The sequence below is a fragment of the Halichoeres trimaculatus genome, unplaced genomic scaffold (assembly GCF_033239565.1).
Source record: "Halichoeres trimaculatus isolate MK-OKI-2021-1 unplaced genomic scaffold, fHalTri1.1 fHalTri1_scaffold_21, whole genome shotgun sequence".
NCBI lineage: Eukaryota > Metazoa > Chordata > Actinopteri > Labriformes > Labridae > Halichoeres > Halichoeres trimaculatus.
Window position 1 is genome coordinate 6793264 of NW_027437199.1, and position 22091 is coordinate 6815354.

Consider the following 22091-nt stretch of genomic DNA (forward strand, 5'->3'; position numbering starts at 1 on the left):
GCTGGCTCGACAAAGACAACAGGAAAAAATTGGGTCTTTTATATTCCAAGAACGTCACTGTCAGCCAAGAGCGGACATCAGTTTCTGTGGTTCCTCACTTTGAAATCAATTTACATGAGCAGAAATAAGATGGGTTTGGTTAGGATGGGGGATGGGAGAAGACTGGAGGATGGTACATGAGGCTGTCAATTCATAGCAAGTCATTTTTTTCCTCCAAGATGTTTGCCCATGTTGCAATAATTGATTTGTCTTTGTTCTCAGGCTTGAGTGTTCGAATATGACAAGTGGTCTAGAGAGCTGTGTGTCCGTCTGGTTCACAAAGCTTGATATGACACAGACACTTCACAGAACTCTCTTTCACTCTCCATCTGAGACTTCATTTGGGAAGATGTGATATAGCTCCCTACAACTACTTAGATTTTTATGGTGTGAAACTCTTCAGAATGCTCCTTTACTCTCTCTGTATTACTGGAAAAACTCAGGTAGCACAAGTTTTTCCACTCTGAGTTCTGAGGTTGTTTTCAAAGAAGAGAAGTTGCAACAACAAAACTGTTTTTACAGATATTTTTATTTCTGTTTTTACAGACTTTTTGTCACAACAAAGTCAGCAAGAGCGTCTTTTTTTTCCTGTCAATTACATTGTTCGTTTCAAAGCAACCAAGAGGACCAGCAACCATGTCATAGCGAGAAAAAAAAAGCAGAGGCAATTTTGACATGCAGCAAAAACAGGCAGGGCTTCCAACTGCATCCAAGGCTAGGGGGATGCTAACAGCCCCCAGCATCTACTCTCAACTCTGACCCCTATTTAGTCATCATACAGAACCCCAGAGCCCGTCAATTACAAAACACACAGAGAGGAGATGCAACAAAACGAGGATTTTTTTTAGTCCGAAATCTCACTCCAGGGAGGACAAAATGAACACATTTTTTAAAATTCTTTATTTCTTATTTAATGTGCCGAAAAGGGATTCAGTAACAGATTTTTAAAATTGCAACATTCAAGTCTTTCTAGTCAGCCAGCATGATGATTGATCTACAGGGTATCTCTAATGCTTTAGCAAGGAAACATTTTTCAAAACACACTTTTTGATATGTAGGTGATATGCCAAGTAGAAAATTAAACTCCAACCTCTGGACCTCTCTTAACACACTTTTCCAAATATTTCATGATTAGATTGGAAAGACAGTTTGGTCTTCTAGAAAAAACAAAACCAAAGGAAGAGGCCACACGTAATGAAAGGTTTATAAAATGAAACTTTCTTCCACTATCTAATATCGTACAGTGCAATTACTGTTCATGAGATTGAGCCTTGGCGGAACAATACTTTTAACGGATTTGTAAAAAAAATGTCAACACACTACTAGCTACCTTTATTTGATTTCTTTACAGTTTAAAGAGAAGACGGCAAACGTCAAATGAGTAAATAAGTGCGAGCTTTGCTTTTCATTACAGAAGTGATTTTTCTAGTCTGAGCAGTGGTCTAGGATCCAGGTGCGAGAGCGCTCCCCCGGTGTTTGGTCCCTAAAGGAGATATAACTGACAAGTCTGTTTAGTGGCTACAGACAGAGGCCAAAAGGAGAGGGAATCCTATCCCAAAACTTGGAAAAGAAAAGAAAAGAAAAGAAAATACAAACAGGGCAAAGGAAAAATCACCAGACAGACAAAATGACCTCCAACAAACAGACAAAAGCAGTGTTAAGACAGAGGTTGATTGAGTTAAAAAGGGGCAAGTCCATCTCCTGTCAGGGGACCACTGCATCCATCTGTCCGTCCGTTCACCCACCTGTCTGGCCACCTCCCACACCGCTGCGTCTCACTTGAACAAATCCTTTATGGCGTCGCACTCAGCTCCAGCTTCAAAGGGACTGTCGCCATTTGGTGCTTTAAGGTCTTTGTTGGCTCCCTGTAGAGGAGAGGGGACATGAATATTAAATATGCTTAGAAGGGTGCGTTAAGTCTGTTTCGCAGCGTGATGCCAGCTGCACTTCATTGAGTGAGGGTGAAGGTGAGGAGCAGCGATCTGGATCTATAGAATCTCTTCAAATAAAGTGTCCAATCCCCACTTTGCAGCAAATTAAGCCCCGACATGCAGAGTGGTGACAAATCTCAGAGTTTATTGTGGAGGGCAAAAGTTCAAGTTCAGAAGAAAGTGCTGGCCCAGTGCTATTTCTTTCTGCTTACTTATGTTCCCAATGGAAGTAAACATAACAGAGGACTAAATGTGCATACTGATTGATGCTCAAGGAAGTGAACAGTGATTACAGGCTAAGATGGAAAAGGATGCAAAACCATTAGGTGCTTGCCAAAATATGCTTTTTAAAAGACTCCTTTCTGATTGGTTAGTTCTGCCACTTTGCATCCTGTCAGTGGCATCGATATTGTCAATCCATCCATATCGTTACCCTTTGTCCTTAACAATTCCCTTATCAATTCTTTACACTGTGTCAGAGCCGCTGGGCCTTATATCGACTAGTCTGCTGCAGCTATCTTACCTTAGCAGTTAGATAATGTTTCCCAAGAAAACTCTGATCCAGGATTTTCAGCTTGAAGTTTTACTGAAGAGCTGACTTCATAAAGAAATGTACATTACTCTCTCTCAGGAGATTCATATTCAGTACATTCAAAATGGTATAAATCACCTTATTTACCAAAATAACAAAATAGCGCAAGCTTGACGCTAACGTTTATGGGAAACTGCATCGATATGCTAGCAAACATCAGCTTCAGAATAAAATTTCAACTTTCATCACAGAAACATATCACATCAACTCTTCGTAAAAAAATACTGAGAATTTCAAATGTCAAAAGCTAACAGGCAACTGAAAGGCTCATGGCTGACTTTGTAACTACGGAAAGCTTCCAAACAACTTAGACCATTGCTATAACCACTTTGAGACACTAGATGGCCTACTTGAATTATTTATATATTGCAACGCAGTTCATCAACGTCACATTGTGTGCAATTTTTACCTGTTTCTGTATAATTATGCCCAGAAATATCCAGACTCAGGGACCAATTACACTTTTATAACTTACAGTATAAACTCAATTAAATGTTAACACAGAAAACCTGTAAAGCTACTTTTTGTACCAAGAAAATTCACAACAGAAATTGATAAGGGAATGGATAAAGAATCAGATCAATAAGCAGAATTGATAAAGGAAACTGTAATGACAAAATCTAATCGATTCTCATCCCTAAGGTTGTTGATTTGAAATGTAATGTAAGGCTACTTTAGTCTTTTCACAATGAGATAAATCTATTTCATCTTTCACAGTTGAAATTTTGGGTCAATGTATCAGGAGGAAAAAAAAAAACAGTTCCTCAAGTGTCCACTTGGGGCTGGCTGCAAAAGCAGAGGCTACTCCATTGAGTCCCATGTTAAAATGCCTGTTTTTAAAGTTCAATATTGTTGACATGTTGGTACAAAAGAAAAAAACAAAACATAAAAACTGCTTTTTATCTGCACAGCCCATTTTTATGAGTGTATCACTACATTAACCATCTGTTAGGAGCATGGTCAAAATGATCGATATGCTAGGTGTGTTGAATCTGCCTAGCGGATGGCTAAAGTTTGCCTACACCCAGCGTCTTTGCATGTTTGTAGGTTACCAAAAGCAAGCTATCGTTTAGCTTTGAAATTAAAAACCTGACAATACTGTGACAAAGTTCCAATCTTAAACAGATATTTAAAAGCAACAATGACAAACCATCCATTCTGAAAGGGTAATGGAACGCTAACAAAGAATACTAACAAAGCAGCAACCTTGGTCTAGAGATACAAAGCCTATGTGGAAGTGCTGAAAACTGCAGTTCTTTAAGATTCCACTTGGCTGCAAAAACCCCAGAAACCCTATTTGACAATTTCTCACAAGGTTTGTCCACATAAGGCAATTGGTGACTTGACTGACAGGTGGGCACCCCATAGCTGTCTGCAAAGAGGCTGAAGGCCCGCTTATTTACTTCAAATCCAACCCAGACACGCAATTAACATCTTAAAACACATGTAGTCGAAAAATGCTGTAATCATTATTTTAAGGTTTCCAAGTTTTGTTTTATAAAAAAGAAAGGAATTGGGGTTTTGTATAGATTTTTTAAAAGGTTTTCAAAATAAGGCCATTAAAACTACCTCCCTTTTCTAAGTCCCCAATAACTGGTGGTAAATGTCAGTAGCTTAACATGAGAGTCCATGGGTGGGTGGAGGGCTCAGCAGGGGGTCACAATGAGATATGATTGTTGGGACAAAAAGACATTTTCTGTCAGCACAAATTGCAGCGAGGAAGATAAAATGTGACATTAAAAAAGGCAACATTGGTGGCTGCCATGGATACAGAAAGAACCAACCAATGAGAAGATGGAGTAAGCAGTGACGATTTCATGGTTCGGGTACTATATTTAAGTTCTCAAACTGATAACTACACTTTGAGAGAAACGTCAGTGTTTGAAAAAAGAAATAATGGGATTGTCAATAAAACTTTTGTTGGCTAGTATTTGAATGTTGATGGAGACACTGGTTAGTTATTAACTCTACAGCTTTGCATCTCCAAAGCTGTCTTTCTCATGGTCGCAGACCCTTGTCTAGCTTAGTATGCAACAAAAACACTAATAGCAAAACTTTTGTCACTTGCTTTCTCTCAAACTCTGAAACTAATAACTTGCCTGTCAGCCTGTCTTTATTCCAGACAGGACATGCAAAACAAAGCCCCAGACACCGAGGCACAAATCAATTTGAGCTTAGAGGGATAAAAGAATGAATGTGACAAAGATAGAAGTGGACGCAATCCCCTGGATTACTCAGGACTAAAAACAAACACAGAAAAGCAAGACAGTGAGACAGACCGCTTGTTGAATGCATATATAGTGACAACAGATTTAATGGGCAGCAGAGGAGTGGAGTGAAAGTATAGAGAGGGACCGAGAGAGACTGTTCTTTGTTTGGCCTGCCAACTTTAGCCTCTTAGCTAAGAGCTTACAGAACCAAAGCAGAAAGAGTCTATTGTTGCGTGGAGAAGCAGGGCATCAAAAACAATGTGCCCTACTTCGAGTGCCCGGCAGTGTATGGGTACAAATTCCATGCCAGAGGAGCAGCAGAGCGCATCCAGAGCAAGAGATTTACCAGAGCTGAGCTGGTAACCTGTCAGATCTGCATCCCTAATTGGCAGAAGATGGAAACTTAGACTACATGTCTTCAGAAGAGTGCACCTTTAAACTCTCTTGGTTGTATAACATTTAAGCTAGTGACCCAATACCCATTATAGGGAGTAAGAGGGTTAAAATAAAATTGGGCACACTTTATAGGATTGTACAGGTTCAACAAAGTGGAAAACTTCTTTTTCAGTCACTAAACCATCCCAAAAGGGGTAGACTTTCAAATACCTCACGTTCATGGAAGTGATCAACTGGTCTTCCTTGTCTATGTGTCTAAGTCAGGCATCTCTCCCCTTGACTAAACTCTAAGGCTAATCGAGCACACAATAATCTTGATCAGCAAACCACTTGCCACCTGCCTACAGTGCCAAAACCACAACAATGTCCAACTAAAAATAAGAATGTATCATCTTCTTAGAGTTTGTCATCAGACTTTGGTATTCCTTGGTGAATGGGAATGTTGACCTTGGACTAAAATCCAAAAACTGTTTTAAAAAGACCAACCAAGTACACCAAGATCTTGATCAGCCAACCACTTGGCACTTTACTACAGTGCCAAAACTACTAACAAGTCCTACTGAAAAGAAAAAATACCATCCTCTCAAGTTTTGTCACCAGAGTACTCTGATATCCCTGACCTTGGACTAAAATCTAAATAAATAAAAAAAAAGGCTAAACACACCAATACCTTCATCAACAACGTGGCACCTGCCTTCAATGCCAAAACTGTGCCCAGTCCCATTGGATAAAAATAAATGTATCATCTTGGTAGATGGCTTTTTTTGACCTTGTACCACCATTAAAAAAAGTTTCCAGAAGGCTAACCAAGCAAACCAATTACATGGTTTGATCAGAAAACCCCTTGGCTCCTACCTACTGTATCAAACATCCAAGGGCTTTCATGCCAAATATTTATCAAACAAATGAAATCAAAGAGCAGCTTGGCAGCAAAGGCTAGCTTTGTCCCAATCTAAAAGGTGACAAAATCCGACAAGTACTCCTAAATTATTTTATTCTTGCTGGCATACTCCATAAAATGCTAAATAAAACACCTAAAACTCGCCATTTGACAGAGAGCTTTATGAGAGGAACTATTCCTTGTGTGAGAGCTGTAAATTCTGAGCCTCAAGCGCCTGCTGGAAAACAGGTCAAGTACTCTCTGAAATGTAGGACAGGTTTGGTTCTTGCATGAAAAACAGAATCCTTTAACCCAGTACATTTTTTTCTATCCATACTGCTCAATTGAGACAAGAACTGTTACAAGGATTTCTCATGTTCCCTTACATGGTCCAAAGACCAGGAACTCATCCATATCAAGCAATCAATCATTAAGCTTTCCACTCTTGTGTGATCAGGGGATATAGGGGGAGGACAGGATGGGAGGAATCTTTGTCTCCCCCTCCCTTGTTTCTACAGCTCCGGGGAAGTCATTAGTATCTTGTTCAGGACCAAACTTAGAGACTGACTCTACAGACCTAATTTAGATGACAGGAAACAGCATCCCACCCTCATCATATCTCCTCTACAACAACACTGCTCTTATCTTGGGACAAAACACAGCAGGCGCACAACCGTCACTTTACTATATCATTACATTTAGGGTGGGAAAATATTCTAATGACCATTTTATAAAAGACCAAAACATCATTCCTGAGGGTCTGCCAAAGACTGAAACACCCTTGTGACTTTACCAGTACGGTTACAATAATAGCTCTGGCCTATATAGTTACCATCTCTGAGGACATTTGGCATACCACCCCATCGGCTTCAGGGCATCACCCTGGCACTAACTCAATTTATAAACTCACCCCAGCTTGAGTAATGACCCATCATGAAGACCTTATGATCACAGATTATCTGGTGAGAGGGATGCCAGTGGCCAAGTGAGACGAAGACTAATGGTCATGAATACAGGCTCTGGGGGTGTCTTCAGGTAACCTCTACTGGAAAGTACGAGGGAATTGTGATGGAAGCTATCATTATATCAGAAGTGTTTGGAAAGGACAATTAAATCAAATTAGTCTAAATGTCTGCTGGACAATTATAAAAAGTTGTGTTTTTGAACTTGAAACGTGACAAAGTGGTGCTTTCTTACATTTACAGTTCATACCTGGAAATGCCAACAAAAGTTAACACATTTCAGAAAAGGTATTGATAGTTTTCTTACTTACCTCCTGTTCTATTTATGTAATGACACTCAAGCACAGAGAAAATAGTAGAACATGAATGCTGTCACTAAAAACAGAAAGAAAACACTCCTCTATTGATTTTTAAAGAATGAGAGGAAACAAAGCCTGAATTCAACCTCTGTCCAAGTCGTTTCAGAGTGACTGCATACGGAGGGAGGGCCATGAGATGCATTTCATGTCCGGGAGAAGAATGTGCAAGTGAATTCACAGCTATTCGGACTTACTGCTTTGTCCATCTTTATCGTTTTGTTTTTGTTCTGAGTGTTACCTCAGCTTTAGACTCATAAGCTTGTTAGATTTCTGTTTATCTTTTAACAACTAGGAAATTAGTCGCTTTCAAACACAACAACTGCCTTTTGTGAAGGTATCCTCCAACCATACTTTGTTAAAAATTATACAGTAGAAAATTTAATCACTTTTTGTAAAGCCTTTCTTCAGAAGTAATAAGCACACATGTATTTCTATAAATCATAGCTTGTTGCTTTATCCTGAAAAGTTCCTCATACGCTGCAAGTTCATGAGTCTCGAAGCACTGAATATTCATCACTTTCTAAAATCGAAAACAACAATGCAAACCCCACCCCCAAGAGTTATTACGAGTATTATCTCTTTAAATAAACCGATTTTACACAGTGTTTTATTAGTGGCTGGCTGTAACACAGTACTCCTGCCACACAGGGGCTGTAGAGCTGTTTGCGAACTGAATTAAGTAATAGGAGAAGAAGAATGGCATCAAATAGCAAATAAAGAAAAAACATTATAGACAGTTATATTCAGAAATCAAGTAAATTATGTAAAAAAAAAAAGTTATTTCGCTACTCAAAATCACGGAATAGATGCCCGTACTACCAAAGCCTATTTGAGCTTGAAATCCCTAATATTTTGTGACCTTGTACCAAGGCAAACAGAAAGCTATTTCAAGTTGCAACTTTGCTTAAACGTCCATAAAATGAAATCTACAAGACTGTTTTCTTACTTACTTGTGGAGTTCTGTCCGGAAAATAAAGAGCAACCCCCTGCTGTGTATCACTGTTACATTCAGCGTAATAGGAAAACCTGAGGGGGGGTGAAGTTTAAAAGACAAGGTCGCAACAGGAAGTGACCTGACATTATGCGACAACAATCCTTCCCACTCAATGTTCATGTACACACTCCATTGAATAAAAGGATGTGTGTATTCATGTGTGTATGTCACTGTATGCCCTTTTATTGTTGACTTTAAATTAACTGACCGGCCTCTGCAGGTTCCAGTCAGCATCTTGCAGCTGGATCACCCACAGGGGTTAAAACCACCATCCATAATTCATTTCTAAAAACAGCTCAGCATGCAGTCCCAGGGCAAGGGTCAGCTCCCATGATGCACTGGTGAACCCATGCTATTTTGTTTGCAAACATAAGAATGCCTCACAGACCAACAGTCACAATACAATATTCTCATCTGGATCCTTTTATCTGCTGTGGAGTGGGGACTGTAGAGCTACAGGTGCTGCCACACAGAGTGGAACGCGTCTGCACAGTCAGCAGCGCGGCTTTGGGACGATCCATTCATCGTGTGTGAAGATGCGGGGCGAGTTTTCAGAGCACAGGGCGCATGTATTGAGAGCTGGCCCCTGTGGTGACTGACGACCTTTCGACTGCATCTGGGTGCTAATCCTTGATGGTGCTTACTGAGGATGAGCACGGAGCCGTGAGAGGAGCGAACCCGTGGGTTCCCTCATATCTCCGCCTTCCACTGTAATCCCTGTTCAGATGAGCTACGGCCGCCTGCCTCGTCTCGTATGATACCACAGACAAAGGCTTTTTTTAAGTTCTACCCAGGGGCCTTTAATATCCAATGCGGAGGTGGTGCTTGCATAGCTTCCTATTTCAGATGCAGAAGAGCGTGTGGCTTCAGGAGGATGCACTGCAGCTGTGGGTATGTGACTGGTGGCAGGGGAAATAAAGGGAAATGGCTGCAGTCAATAATGAAGACTTGATAAAAGGGACAGTATGGAGCTGGAATTCCATTTTCTAATTTTTTTTCTCAGATTAGTTAATAAATACACCTCCCTATATGACATTAACTTCCTCCTGGTTTCAAATAATATACATATCTGCATAAGAAAGCAGAAATAAGACCCAAACCCTGACTAAGAAACCACTGTTTATACTGTTCCATTATTAAATTGGAAAGTAACTGAAAGCTCTATATAAGGGTGTTTTTCAACTGCAGGAACTCTACCCAAGCACTAGAAACTTTCCCCTGGAACTACTTGTCTTTTCACAGGTGGGACTAGGGTCTAAATTTAGTTCTGAGATAGTAAATTTACCCCTAAAAAGGCCCTTACAAGGTGGTACTTTTTAAATGTCCAGGAACTTTAATGGTTGTGTCATGCTCAAGGTTGTAATAGTTAACTAAAACAAATCTAAAAAGAAAAACTAAAATTTAAAATACAATGCAGTTAACTCAAACTAATAAAAACAAAAAACAAACAAACAAAAAAAAAAAGACAAGTAAACTAAAACTGTATCTTGTGTTCACAAAACTAACTGAAACTAACTAAAATTAAAAACAAAATGTCCTTAGTTATAGTTTTTGACAATATTAATAGCCTTTAGGATTTTAATTAATCTGGCACATTTTCCTAATTTTACGACAGTTTTCAGCAGTTGTCAGCGCCGTACGGCACCATCACAGCGACGTACTGGGACGTGCTTGTTTGCTGCACTGAATGTGCGCTGTGCTGCGACGAAACGTAGAGGAGCAATGAATCAGAGCATCTGTAATAGTTTAACTTCATGTGAGTCTGACTTTGTTACAGAGTCCAAGTTTCTAATGATTAAAGCTCATATTATATTGTTTTATATAATTTATGTTTATAATATTTTCATTTAATTTGTGTTAACATTATTTTCACATAATCTATGTTTATATTTTTTTAGATTAAGTTTATATTATTTTCCTGTGTTTCAGGCAGCAGTCAACAGGTCAGTATCAGCATTGACTGAGCAGTGAGCGCTATGTTGGACTTGAAAATAAACTGTATTACAAAATATTTACTCTGACCTTTTTGAATTCTGCACCTGGCAAATAAGGTATGAAAAAACTAAAACTAAACTACAACTAAGCCTTGTTGCAAAAATCAAAACTAAATAAAAACTAGACTGCCCACTCTAAAACTAATTAAAACTAAACTGTAATGACAAATGCACAACTATTATAACCTCTGTCATGCTAGCTTAACATTTCTGATTAGTGAAACATCTGAAGTGTATTTTAAATCTGCTGTCTTTGGACGGCAACAGCCCAGTGTTTTGACAGTCAAAACTGTTTCAGGCTTTTAAAAAAGCTTTGTCAACAAAACCCACCCGTAGTGCAATTTAACACGATCAAAACCAGCACAGGCTGAACCTCTCCATGCTAACACGCTAACTGCCCTCTGCTGGTCTGGCTGTGAGTTGCAATTCATTTTTTTTCCATGCCTCACCGGTGTGCTTTTCATAATCTACCTGGGTCATTAGTCCATGGTGAAAACTTATATGAATAATGACCTGCAGGAACCATGTAGTTCCCAGGAATGTGCAGGAGCTAAAAGTTGAAACACACCTGAAGTGTCTAAAGTTAAGGGCTTGTAGCCAACAGTTTTCTGTCTGAATGCCTGTGACAGAAGCTGCAGGCAAACAAACAATACTTCTGTCTAAGTTGAAGTTAGACTGAAGTGCCTTTCACACTTGCCAAAATCATGCGTGCAATTTTAAGAGAGAGGAACTTACAGAATATTAAACTGCTATCTTCTTCCTGTTGGCATCAGCTGCTTCTTTCCGTATATCTCTGAGCCAACTGATCTGCCGGCCAGCTGACAGCAGCATCCAGCTGCCCGCCAGCTGCCGGCCAATTGCTTACTAGCCTCTGTTGGCTTGTGGATGCGAGGGCCGAGGCGTGCTGTTGTGTTGATGAAAGTGGCAAATTAATACAGCTGATGCCAACAGGAATAAGTGAACAGTGGAGTACTGTGCTGAGTGTCTCTCCAACTGAAAACCAGTGTTTCCCGCACAGAGATTACAGCTTCCTCTATTCAAATTTCTACTTCAAAGTGAAGTTTAACCCGACTGGAAAGTCTTCCTGAATGGAGCATATGTGATGAAAAACAGATTCATCTCATCATTAGTGTGACTTAGCTCATCAACGCCTCCTCCCCTCCTCACATTGCTTTTGTTGAGTCAAGATGCTGCCGTTGTGAGATGACTCTGTATGTAGCATTCATTTATCCTGCCTCATTTAGCTTGGCTGGGGACAGACAGCTGCTCATTCACTGTCAGATCTAATATCTCACTCTTCTACTCACGTACAAGCTGGGTATTGGTTTGAAGGAGACTTGGATATCGGGCTTTCCCATACTGAAGCGATGACCATCACTTTGAGAACTTGCACCTTTCAGAACAAATTGTGAAGCACAAGCTTTTCCACTTCACTTTGAGAGAAAGTTATGAACCAGCATCTAAGACTCTGTTTTTGGGGGTCTCGCAAACAGTGTGCGGTAGTTCTTCACTGTGCAGCGTCTTCTGGGACCATCTATTCACACAGTGTGGAAATCAAAACAAACGTTTAGGCAACTTTGGTTGATGTGGAAGCACATTTGCCACTTCCTGTTTTAAATGGAGAAGTTTGGTCAATCAAACCAACACTTGGGAGGGTTTATTTACTTTGCTTCTTTTGTATTACTGCAACCTGAAGAAGGACAAATGCTGTTAATTTTGGAGGATATTTTAGATCAGTTCTTAGTCTTTTGACAATAATAAGTATTGGTTTTAATCTAATTAAAGTTCCAGAAATTACTAGGGTTGTACTAGTAGGTGTTTAAATCTAAAATTCTTCTTGCTTAATACTTCTTCTTGTGCTATATCTTAGGCTGTATTCAGACCAGAAAAGTCCTTTGGTCCACTTGTTTGGTCCGGACCAAAAGCAGACTTTATTTTTTTCGTTTGGTGCGGTTCGTATTCAGATTGTACTTTTTGCAAGTGGACTATATTCTGTAAACACATCCACGTGTGTGACGATCAGTGCTCTCATTGGACAGCACTGACAAAGGTGACACACAGAATACAGACCCAGAAATGGAGGTAAACGTGTTTGTGCTCTTATCAGAGCTGCAAAATCCTTTTCAGTTTCAAGAGCAGCTCCTTCAAAGAAGGCTTAACAACACCGTTTCAAATTTAGGAACAGCGAAGACGAATGCGCGCAGCAAGGAGACGCTATGCTCTGCGTGTCCTGACCCACAACATGCCAGCAACAGCGTGGCTAAACAGAAGACGGAGGATCAGGTATGAACCAAAGACGGTTAGGTTACGGTGGCTTTATAGGCCCAAAAGGCGCATGTATCCTGTACTTAGTTCGGATGGACCTTGGTTTGTAGTCAGACCTGCACCGGAGAGCCACGAACCGCACCAGAGTTTGTTTGGAAGCGGACCGAGACCACCTCAAAAAGTGGGTCTCGGTCCGGTTGTTTGGTCTGCACCAGGGTTCGTTTGTGTCTATTCACACCTGCATGAAAAGTCCGCACCAGCGTGGGAAACAAACCCTGGTCCGTTTAAAGTGGACCAAACAGTCCAGGTCTGAATACGCCCTTAGTGACATAGTTCTGCTCAAACTCTCCCCCCTAATGTAAAGCTGCTGTGCTGTCCCTGCTGATCTATAGAATCAGGAAAGTTCATTCAACGCAAATAAACGCAGCGTCACAGAAGCATGACCCTATTAGTCCAGGTCAAGTACAAAGAAAACACTCTTTCTGTGGACACCGTAGCTCTGTTTCTAAGGTCTGGCTTCAAATCAAAGTGCTATGGACACAATACAAGGACTGTATTGCACCTTTACAATAGTCTTTAAAGGAACTAATGGGACTACCCATTTGAAGTGGACTGCAGCGACACCTTTGACCAACATGACTTTTAACAAGGCTTGTTTGTTTCAGAAAATGAATGGAAATCAAATCTTCTTTTTGACTCAGCTGTTCAAAACAACTTTTTACCAGATACAACGTGACGAGGTAATGTATTAATCAAGGGTTGAGTAGTGCAGTTTGAAATGTGACAACAGTTTCTGGGAACTGATTAAGTCCGTCTTTCTCACAATATTTCACCACAAAAGTGACAGTTAGGTGCGGCAATAATTTCGATGGATAGATGTTTTGACGACGAATTAAACAAAAATAAAGATGCAACAAAAGCCCCATTTCCCATGCAGTCCAGTAAATCCAACGAAGAAAAAAACATGACACAGTAAACAAAGAGCAACGATGGAAGACATCCAGCAATTTGTCATCTTTGTGATTTCCATGTGGCTCTTTGATACAACGCGCAATCAAGCTTTTGTTTGTGCCGCCAGGAGAAATACAGCCGCTGTCGCACGGTAAGTGACAACTCTTCCAACCAAACCAATGGTCTGCAAAGTTGTAGCTCCACCTTCCAAGATTGGATTGGTTCAGTCTTTGGCACCCCTACGGAAGGGTGCCAAAAAGTGGGGCTGCTCGTCTCGGTTATTTGGGGATCAGTCCCGGGGTTAGCCAGTAGACGCTGAGACGAACCGTACTGAATTGCTTGGTGGAAACGGGGCTTAAGTGTCATTTTGTGGATAAAATACTGGAAAATATTAGTTTACCTCTCTCTGCGTTTCTTACTGATGTGTTGGCTGTGCATGTGTGAGATGCAGCTCATATTAACATGACATAACGGTATGAGAAGTGTTTCTCAAAGAGCATCATTGTTGATCGTTGTTGGTTAGTAGAGCAGGCTCCAGTTTTTGTCGCACTGCCCCTTCGTTAAAACTCTGGTTGTGACAGTTCATGAAGTTGAAATCTCTCTGACATCGGTTTCATCCTAACTATACAAGAAGAGCAGACTGTGAAGAGAAGTTGCCATTGTGGCCCATATTGGTGACATTCATCGATCACATTGGCGTGGACTCCTCTGCAGTCTGGCTCAGTTGTCCAGAGGTGAAACAACCCAGCAGTCTAGATGAGATCTGTCAGCCATTCGTATATGACTGACGTGCATCTGCATCAGGCAAGACGTACCAGAAGAGGCACGCCTGGGCTTCACCGCTAACAAATGAGGCTTTCTATTTAAATCTGATGGAGTTGAAAAACTCTCCTGCTGCATGACGTCGTGAAGATTGGGCATTCATTACAGAATGCTTGTTATTCACTTACATTCCTACCAGCTGTGCCTGGCTCAGTGTCGTCTCTTTCCTCTCAGCTGTGACTGTGTGCAAACGTCTGCATCTATCAGTCTGACTGACTGAGAAGCATTAGGATGGTTCCAGAGAAAAACAACTGAAGGACACCGGGGTGAAGGATAGGAAAAAGGAACGTATAGAGAGTGAGGAAAGACCTGGGCTCCTTTGAATAAAGCGGCTCGATAACACAGACACAAAACAAGTCAAGAGCTGCAATAATGTGTGATGCTGTATGAACATTCCAGCACGGCCTCCACACGGCTGAGTTAAAGAGCCTTTTGTCCGATAAGTTACCTCATCAGCACAGTCTCTGACACATGCACTGGCGGGTGAAGGACAAGAGGCCACTTCTGTGTGCAGATGGAGATGCAGAGTACCAACCTTTTCTAGCAGGAGCTTGACACAGTTGACGCTACTCTCATAACAGGCGCAGAGCAGCGGGGTGAAGCCATGCCTGTCTATGGCCTGTGAGAGGAATCAGGTAGAGAGGCATGAATCAGTGAGAGAATAAACTCATCAGAAACAAGAACAAACACAGTCCTAGATGAGTAAAATAGCAAAAAAAGACTCCTTTGTTCCTTCCTTCCGTCGATTTACCGACACAAACAACTTTAACACCACTTAATCTGCCATCATGTTCCTGAAAAAAATGGAAAATGGGCAAACGTCTTTCAGATTAAGGTAAAGATTTGCTTGTGTCTGTGAAGTCCAGACCAGTAAATCCTTTGACGTAACGTTGTTGTGAACAAATTTAACAGGTGAGATTAACCTTTAAGCATGCCACAAACTCTCAAAATAACACCAGAAATAGAATCCAGCCATCTATGCCATGTCAGTTCTGTAAATTATTTATCCAGCTCAGTTTTTACAGAGATATGATCAATGTTGAACAACATCAGAAGAGGTAATTGAGGCTCGAGGGGGCTTGAGGCTTAATGTGTGGTCTGGTAAGCTCAGATGATTGTTGAATGAGGGAGCGGACAGTGGCTAAAGTAGCATGTAATAAAAGCAGATTAATACAGGCACGGTTCCTCAGTTTAAATAATATAAAACACAGTACCATTAACACTGAATGTAGGGATCAATAGGAACATGGAGGACAAAGGATTCCACATTAGGTTTTGTAATGTAATCTTGACATGCATTAAGCTGGTTTTCAGCACCTCTGCAGTATGGATCAGTCACGGTTTTCCATTATTTAACCAATTATTTCGAAATACAAAAGCGAAGAGTTTATGTTTTTCCTGTGTGTTAACTTGTACTCGTTTGTAATGAGATATGGTGTTTGAATTTTTTTGTAAAATTTTTTGGCAGGAAATAACAGAAAAATTAGCCAGAGGAATATCAAGAAAGCGATGAGTCATTATTTCCAAATAATAGTTCCTAGTACCTATTGTATTAATCGTCAAATAGTTCTCAGTGACTATAAGTTCATCACCAAAAAGTTCCCAGTGCCTATTGGAAAAATCACAGAGCACATTACGATTGTTGGTCGAATAGTTTCCGGGGACTCTTTGATAAGTTGTAGAATAGTTCCCAGTAACAATCACATCAATTGGCACATAGTTCCAGGTGATTTTTTTTATAACAACTCTTGAATAGTTCCCACTAGGGATGTCCCGATATTACACTTTCACTTCGGATACGATACAGATACTGCAGCATTGAGTATTGGCCGATACCGATATTAATCCGATAGGATATCAGTATTAAACATGCATACTTTTATTACTTATTTTGAAGTATGTCTGTCATGTTAGAAAAGGCTTGATTAAGTGATATTATTCAAACAAAGAACAGTAGTCAGAAACAGTAGGTATGAGGAAAAACCGACCCATTTATTATTAACCAATGGGTAACAGAAACTGCTTATATAGGAGATTTTAGATGCATTCCTATACAATACTTGTTTTTTTTACTGATATCGGACCGATATCCGATATCAATATCGGACTGGGACACCTCTAGTTCTCACAAATGGTTTAATCCGAAAATAGATCTCAGCAACTATTAAATTAATCGTCCAATTGTTCCCACTGCCTATACAACCAATTGTTGAATAGTTCCTAATCCCTACTTAAATACATGTCAAATAGTTTCCAACAAATTTACAATTAATTGTCCAACAGCTTCTACTGACTAACAAATGTTGTAAACATGAATTTACAAATAAAAAATTAGGTTATGTAACTTTGTAATGAGAATAAATATGTAGATAATATTCATAAATAACTAGTCCATAAAAACTTTGCCCAGCAGTTAAATATCTATCTCTTCTGTCTGGAGGGGTTGGAACTATTGCAATAATCTGTGTGTAGTTAGCAGGAACTTTTTGGACAGTATTTTTGCCTGAAATGCTCATTCTTCAGAGGGAAAATCAAGACCTGTAAGAACAGGGGCTAACACAGGAACCGCTATCATAGAGACCATTTAAACTCTCGAGAGTAGGCAAATAAATGCAAAGACAATGGGATAGCGACAGGTTACGACTCTTACATTGATATCTGCTCCCTTAGAGAGGAGGTACAACAACACATCTGAATGGTTATAGTCTGCAGCGTAGTGCAGGGGCTTCCTCCCTCCGTCCAGGGTCCGGTTCACATCCTCAGCCTGGAAAGGACAGAGACGGCACATTAACAAGGCAGGAGTAAATAAACATGGTGCTATCATAAACTAACAAGATGCCATCAAGGCTGGAGCTGAAGGGAGGAGCTGAGGGGTCGGTCCTGGAAACGGAAACTTCTAATGATAGCATGACTCACAGGCTGAAACTTTGCAGCCAAGAATAACACACACACTTTTTTTCCCTTACCACAGCAACCACACACACACACGTCTGCTGGAAGTGAAAATATCGACATGAACCACAGCTGCTGCTGCTAGTTTGGAGTTCTGTGACACTTTAATGATTGACTCCTCATCTGAATGAATATAACAGCAGTGAGACAAGATGCATCCATTCACTCAAAAATTGGCACCCAGCATCGGAATAGAAATTGTTGAAAGGCTCTGCCGCATGAAAAGGTGTATCTTGTTACTTCAGTGATGAAAGCATCTGATTGGAGGATGATGGAGTCAGTTTGGTTATATTGTTCCCTGGAGACAACTTTAGAGAAAATACAACGAGCCTGAGATGCAAATCTGTTAAGGGAAACAACCGCCAGTGGAGCCCTTTACAGACATGTAGTGCTCACACATGCACCCCTATGGAGGAAATTATATGTGTGATATATGCTCTAACAGCTCTGAGCACTCTGGTCAAGGTGTGGAAACACAGCTGGGTAAAGAGAAAGAGACTTCCTCTGAGTTAGTTATGGTAGTTGTAATCAAGGTGTTTATTGAAATTTGAACTTCACCTCATTGTTTGTTTATATTTTTGTAGAAGTTCCTCAAGCTTCCTTACCAGCTGTCAGGCTGCTGCACAACCATGGTCCCATGGCAATATCACATTGATAAAAAAAAATAAAAACACTTAAAAAAAAAATAAAAAAATTTAGGATTACATAATAAATAATAAAATCTTGCAACACGATATCATAGCATGACCAAATATCCTTCCTGATCTGGATTTCTGAATATACAGATAAACAGATTGTAACAATAAACAGCTGTCAGAATTTGGCTGTATTGAAAATTATAAAACCATCAAATAACTTCCTTTATTTTAATTTTTCCAGCAGACTTTGGAATCTGTGCCAGCTTGAAAAGCAGCGCCTCAGCTTATATAATTCATCATGGCTGGGTTCCAGTAATATGTGAGAGCTCAAAAGTAGTTCACTTTTCCTGTTGCTTTCTGCCCCCTTCATCTCACTTTTTTTCTTTCTTCACTTCAGACTGGGTGTTGCAGAAGGAAGTGGGTTTGCAGGACAAGTGTACATTATTTGTGAGGTGAAACCTGTATTCTCTGACTGACTTTGTAGCAACTTTTGATGAGAGATTTTATCTAATGCTATTAAATAATGTAATAGATCAAAGTCTAACATCATGTTGGACAACTTTATCATTATGTTTTATCATAATAGTTTTGTAGCACTGCCTTATCGTTAAGTCAGCTAATAAAAAAAAGATTTTATGAGACTGATCTAGAGAAAAGGCCAAAAGTTAAAGAGAAGAGTAGGCCTGTCACGATTACAAATTTTGCTAGACGATAATTTCCAAAATATTATTGCCGATAAACGATATTATTGTCAATATTATTTTGATTTTTTTACCCATTTTTTCATTGATGTAATTATGATAAATGGGATAATAAAGTGAGTACACCATATCAAAAGCAAGAAACTTTAATTTCTTAAGAGTATTTAACTGTAATTAAAAGGTCAGGATCTTTTAAATAAAATAAATTAAACAAAAAATATAATAAATTTAACAAACAAGAAAGTGAAAAAAATACAATGAAAATGAAATAGACTCTCTTTTAGAAAAAAATACATGTCAATGAAAATAATTAATACTAATCAAAAACAATAAAACATAGACCCTGTCTCTAAAGAAAAAACAAAACTAAAAAAGACAACAATAAAAACTATAGCCTAAATAAAAGGGAGTTTATACAGTTCTCGAATTGTTTGTAACATGTACTTTTCCCCAGTCAATCCGTACTGTCTGTCAAACATTTTTAACATTTCTGGCTTTCAAGTGTATTGAAGGGCTGCCTTTCTTTGGCAATGTAGCTGTCTTTGAGCGCCCACCATTTGGGGCTTTTATTTCTATTTACTTTGCAGACCAAAAGCCTCAGTAAGAGCGGATTGTCAAAGAACAAGGCTCCGCTGCACCTCCCCTTCTTCTTCTTCGTCGCCACTATTTTCAAACAAATGCGACATATTAGCTTGTTGATGTTCATGAGCTCACACTTTGTTCATTCTGATAAAAAACAAAATATTCCCACACTGGGACTGTGGCAGGCGGCTGAAGAACCGTATCTTTCGTGCCATCACTCATATTAGCGTGTGTTTCCTCCTTACCCCTCAGGACGCTCGCTTCAGCTCTCTCCCTGTGTATGCACGGGCAGCCCCGTCGCAAAAGATGCCAAAGATCACATTTTTGACAGATGCTCAATCCGCTATAAATCCGCTATAGAACCTATGCACCCCAATGAAAGATGGACGTAGTGAGCCATCTTCTCATTCAGCCTCTTTGGTCGAAAGAGAGGAGGAAAACAAACATGCATGCACATGTCAGTTTATCGAGGCTGGCAAATTTACCCAGGACGTATTTATTTATTGTTCGGTTAACTGATTTATTGATTATCGTGACAGGCCTATTGTCAGGTTTAAGATGTATTGAAACAATAAGCAAATCAATAAATAAATAACTTCAAAATCAATCAATCACATTTAGAGCAATACTTGGTAATAAATGTGATAATGTATCGTGAGTGGGTAGTGATACAAACAGAATCCTGTCATAATGAGACAAGATCCAAGCAGGAAGCAGAGGGGTAAAGTCATCTCACACTTACAGGTCAGCTTTACTGTCTATATAAACTTGAACCATTTCCACCCTTTCTTAAAAGTTGAGGCCAAAACTACAGTTCTTTGTAATACACTTGAGATTGGCTGCAGAAGAACCCTAAACCACAGACAGCAGGCTTAAAAAAAGGTGATTCCCAAAAAATACACACAATTTAATGTCTGTTGGACCTAAGTTTCATTTGTTTACATCAGGATGGTGGAGTGTGTGACCTTTTTACAGCCAGTTAAAAATTGAAGCTGTCAATCATTTTTGGTCACTATCACTCAATACTCATGACATTTATTTTGATTCATCACTTAACATCAACCCTAAAAGAAAATCTTGAAACAGTTTTGTTTTTACCACACACAATGGCAGAGGTAAGCACAAGAACAAGGAAACTCTAAGCTACGTTGTGAAATCAGTATGGCATAACAAGCATTGCAACTTTAAGCAAATGCATTTCTAGCCTCTTCCTAGAAAGATTACACTGGCTAGCATAGAGGATTTGCTGTAACCGGGCCTCCAGCTCCTCCACTGAGACCCCCGCCCACCTAAGTTAGCTGGAGGCCTGACAGGTGTGGTGTTAAGCTCCCCGACAAGCAAAACTAGTCCCAAAACAAGTCAAAACCGACACAGTAACTTCAAATAAGTTGAAACAACGAGCAAGTGTGGGGACAATAAATGTTGCTTCATGACGTTAGCTGTCTGCACCTGATTTGAACCACGTAGCAGCAGATGCTATAATTGGCTAGCTTACCAACAGGTTGTTCCTTGTAGAACGTGGGAACAAAATCGCTTGTTAGAGCGTTTAAAATGCGACCTTAAACCAAAACCAGTACCAAAACGTGAACATAACTGTGTTAATGACTTCTTGTAGGTGGTTAAGACAAATGAGACTATACCATAACCTGATCTACATTCAGTATGCTAGCACTGGAAGACGCTAGCTCACTGTGCTATCTCAGCGTATGGACATGAGTAGTAAACGCATGGAACACACACATGAAAAGGTTTTAAATGGATTTAAGCAAAGTTAAGACACTGTACATTGTTGATAATTTCAAGCTGCAGACGAAAATGTCCCAAAATCTGCCAAAATACGTCACCTAATGAAGTACTGCCTATTTCAGGTATCGTTAGCTCTAGGCTAACACGAACAGTAGCTATCTACCCAAGCTAAACAGACACTTTTACTGCTATTGTTTCAACTTTCTGATTAATATCAGTTAATTCACAGCTTTCTTACCGTTACCAGCTTGGCTTTAACCTCATCCAGGTCTCCTGTCTTAATTGCCCATATTATTTCAGTGTCGCACATCTTCCTGCGTTAGCTCAGGGCGGTTATCAACTTCGAAGCTAGTGTATTAAAAGTTAGCGAGCTAACGATAGAGCTGTTAAACGTTTCGCCTAGGACTCCACTGGATACGATGCCAATTTAGAGGCAGGAAGGGTCTTTAAGTTGGCTTTGGATTGAGACTGGCGGGTAAAAACAGCCCGAGAAGAAGTTGAGAAAGGAAAAGTAGTCGGAGGGATCCGCCTTTCCAGAAGACAGAAGTGTTTCCGACACCTCTCTTCTTCTACGGAGGATTTTTACTGCAGTTTGCAGCAGTGATGCCGGAAACACTGCCACCCTCAGGTTGGCTTCGGCAACATAAAAGCCACCTCAGTTCAATTAAAGCCAGGTCCAGACCATCTAAGGTTAAAGTTGCTTTAAATGTACCATACGTTTTGCTATTTATGTCGTTTTGGCTTTTTAAACACGACGCCATTTCGGTTTCATTAACTTTGTATTTAGGTGTATTTTTATTTCATTTTATTTTATTTCTGCAAAATAGGATTATTCCGAATCAGGTGCATTTTTCTGACAGTTTCAAGACAAATATTCCAGAAATTTTGTCTTTAAGTTTACATTTTTGCAAATATATTTTTGCACTGCATTATTATGTTGTATTTTATTTGTTTGTTTGTTTTTATACCATATTTGGTCCAGTTGCCATTTTATACAATAACCATTGATCGTCCTCCTCTAGCACTCTCCCAGTGTTAAAGGTGATGTACAGCTGGTCTCTAAAAAGCGAGCTGAAG

The 22091-nt window shown here is 39.8% G+C and overlaps 1 protein-coding gene across 1 annotated transcript; it reads right to left on the minus strand.

Moving 5' to 3' along the window:
* Positions 1–550: 550 nt before the first annotated feature.
* On the minus strand, positions 551–21598 carry mtpn (myotrophin). The gene is made up of 4 exons (XM_074697725.1): positions 21253–21598; positions 17046–17159; positions 14931–15014; positions 551–1904 (listed from the first exon to the last, which is right to left on the minus strand). Exons 1-4 carry the CDS (start codon positions 21322–21324, stop codon positions 1815–1817), a joined length of 360 nt encoding a protein of 119 aa, XP_074553826.1. The 5' UTR covers positions 21325–21598; the 3' UTR covers positions 551–1814.
* Between the last annotated feature and the right edge of the window lie 493 nt (positions 21599–22091).

Excerpts from the sequence above, each read along its gene's own strand:
- mtpn (XM_074697725.1), bottom strand. The coding sequence starts at position 21,324 with ATGTGCGACACTGAAATAATATGGGCAATTAAGACAGGAGACCTGGAT. Across the intron at positions 17,160-21,252 it reads TTAAAGCCAAGCTGGTAACG|GCTGAGGATGTGAACCGGAC; the intron begins GTAAGAAAGCTG and ends TGTCCTTTCCAG. Across the intron at positions 1,905-14,930 it reads TCAAGCTCCTGCTAGAAAAG|GGAGCCAACAAAGACCTTAA; the intron begins GTTGGTACTCTG and ends TCTCCTCTACAG.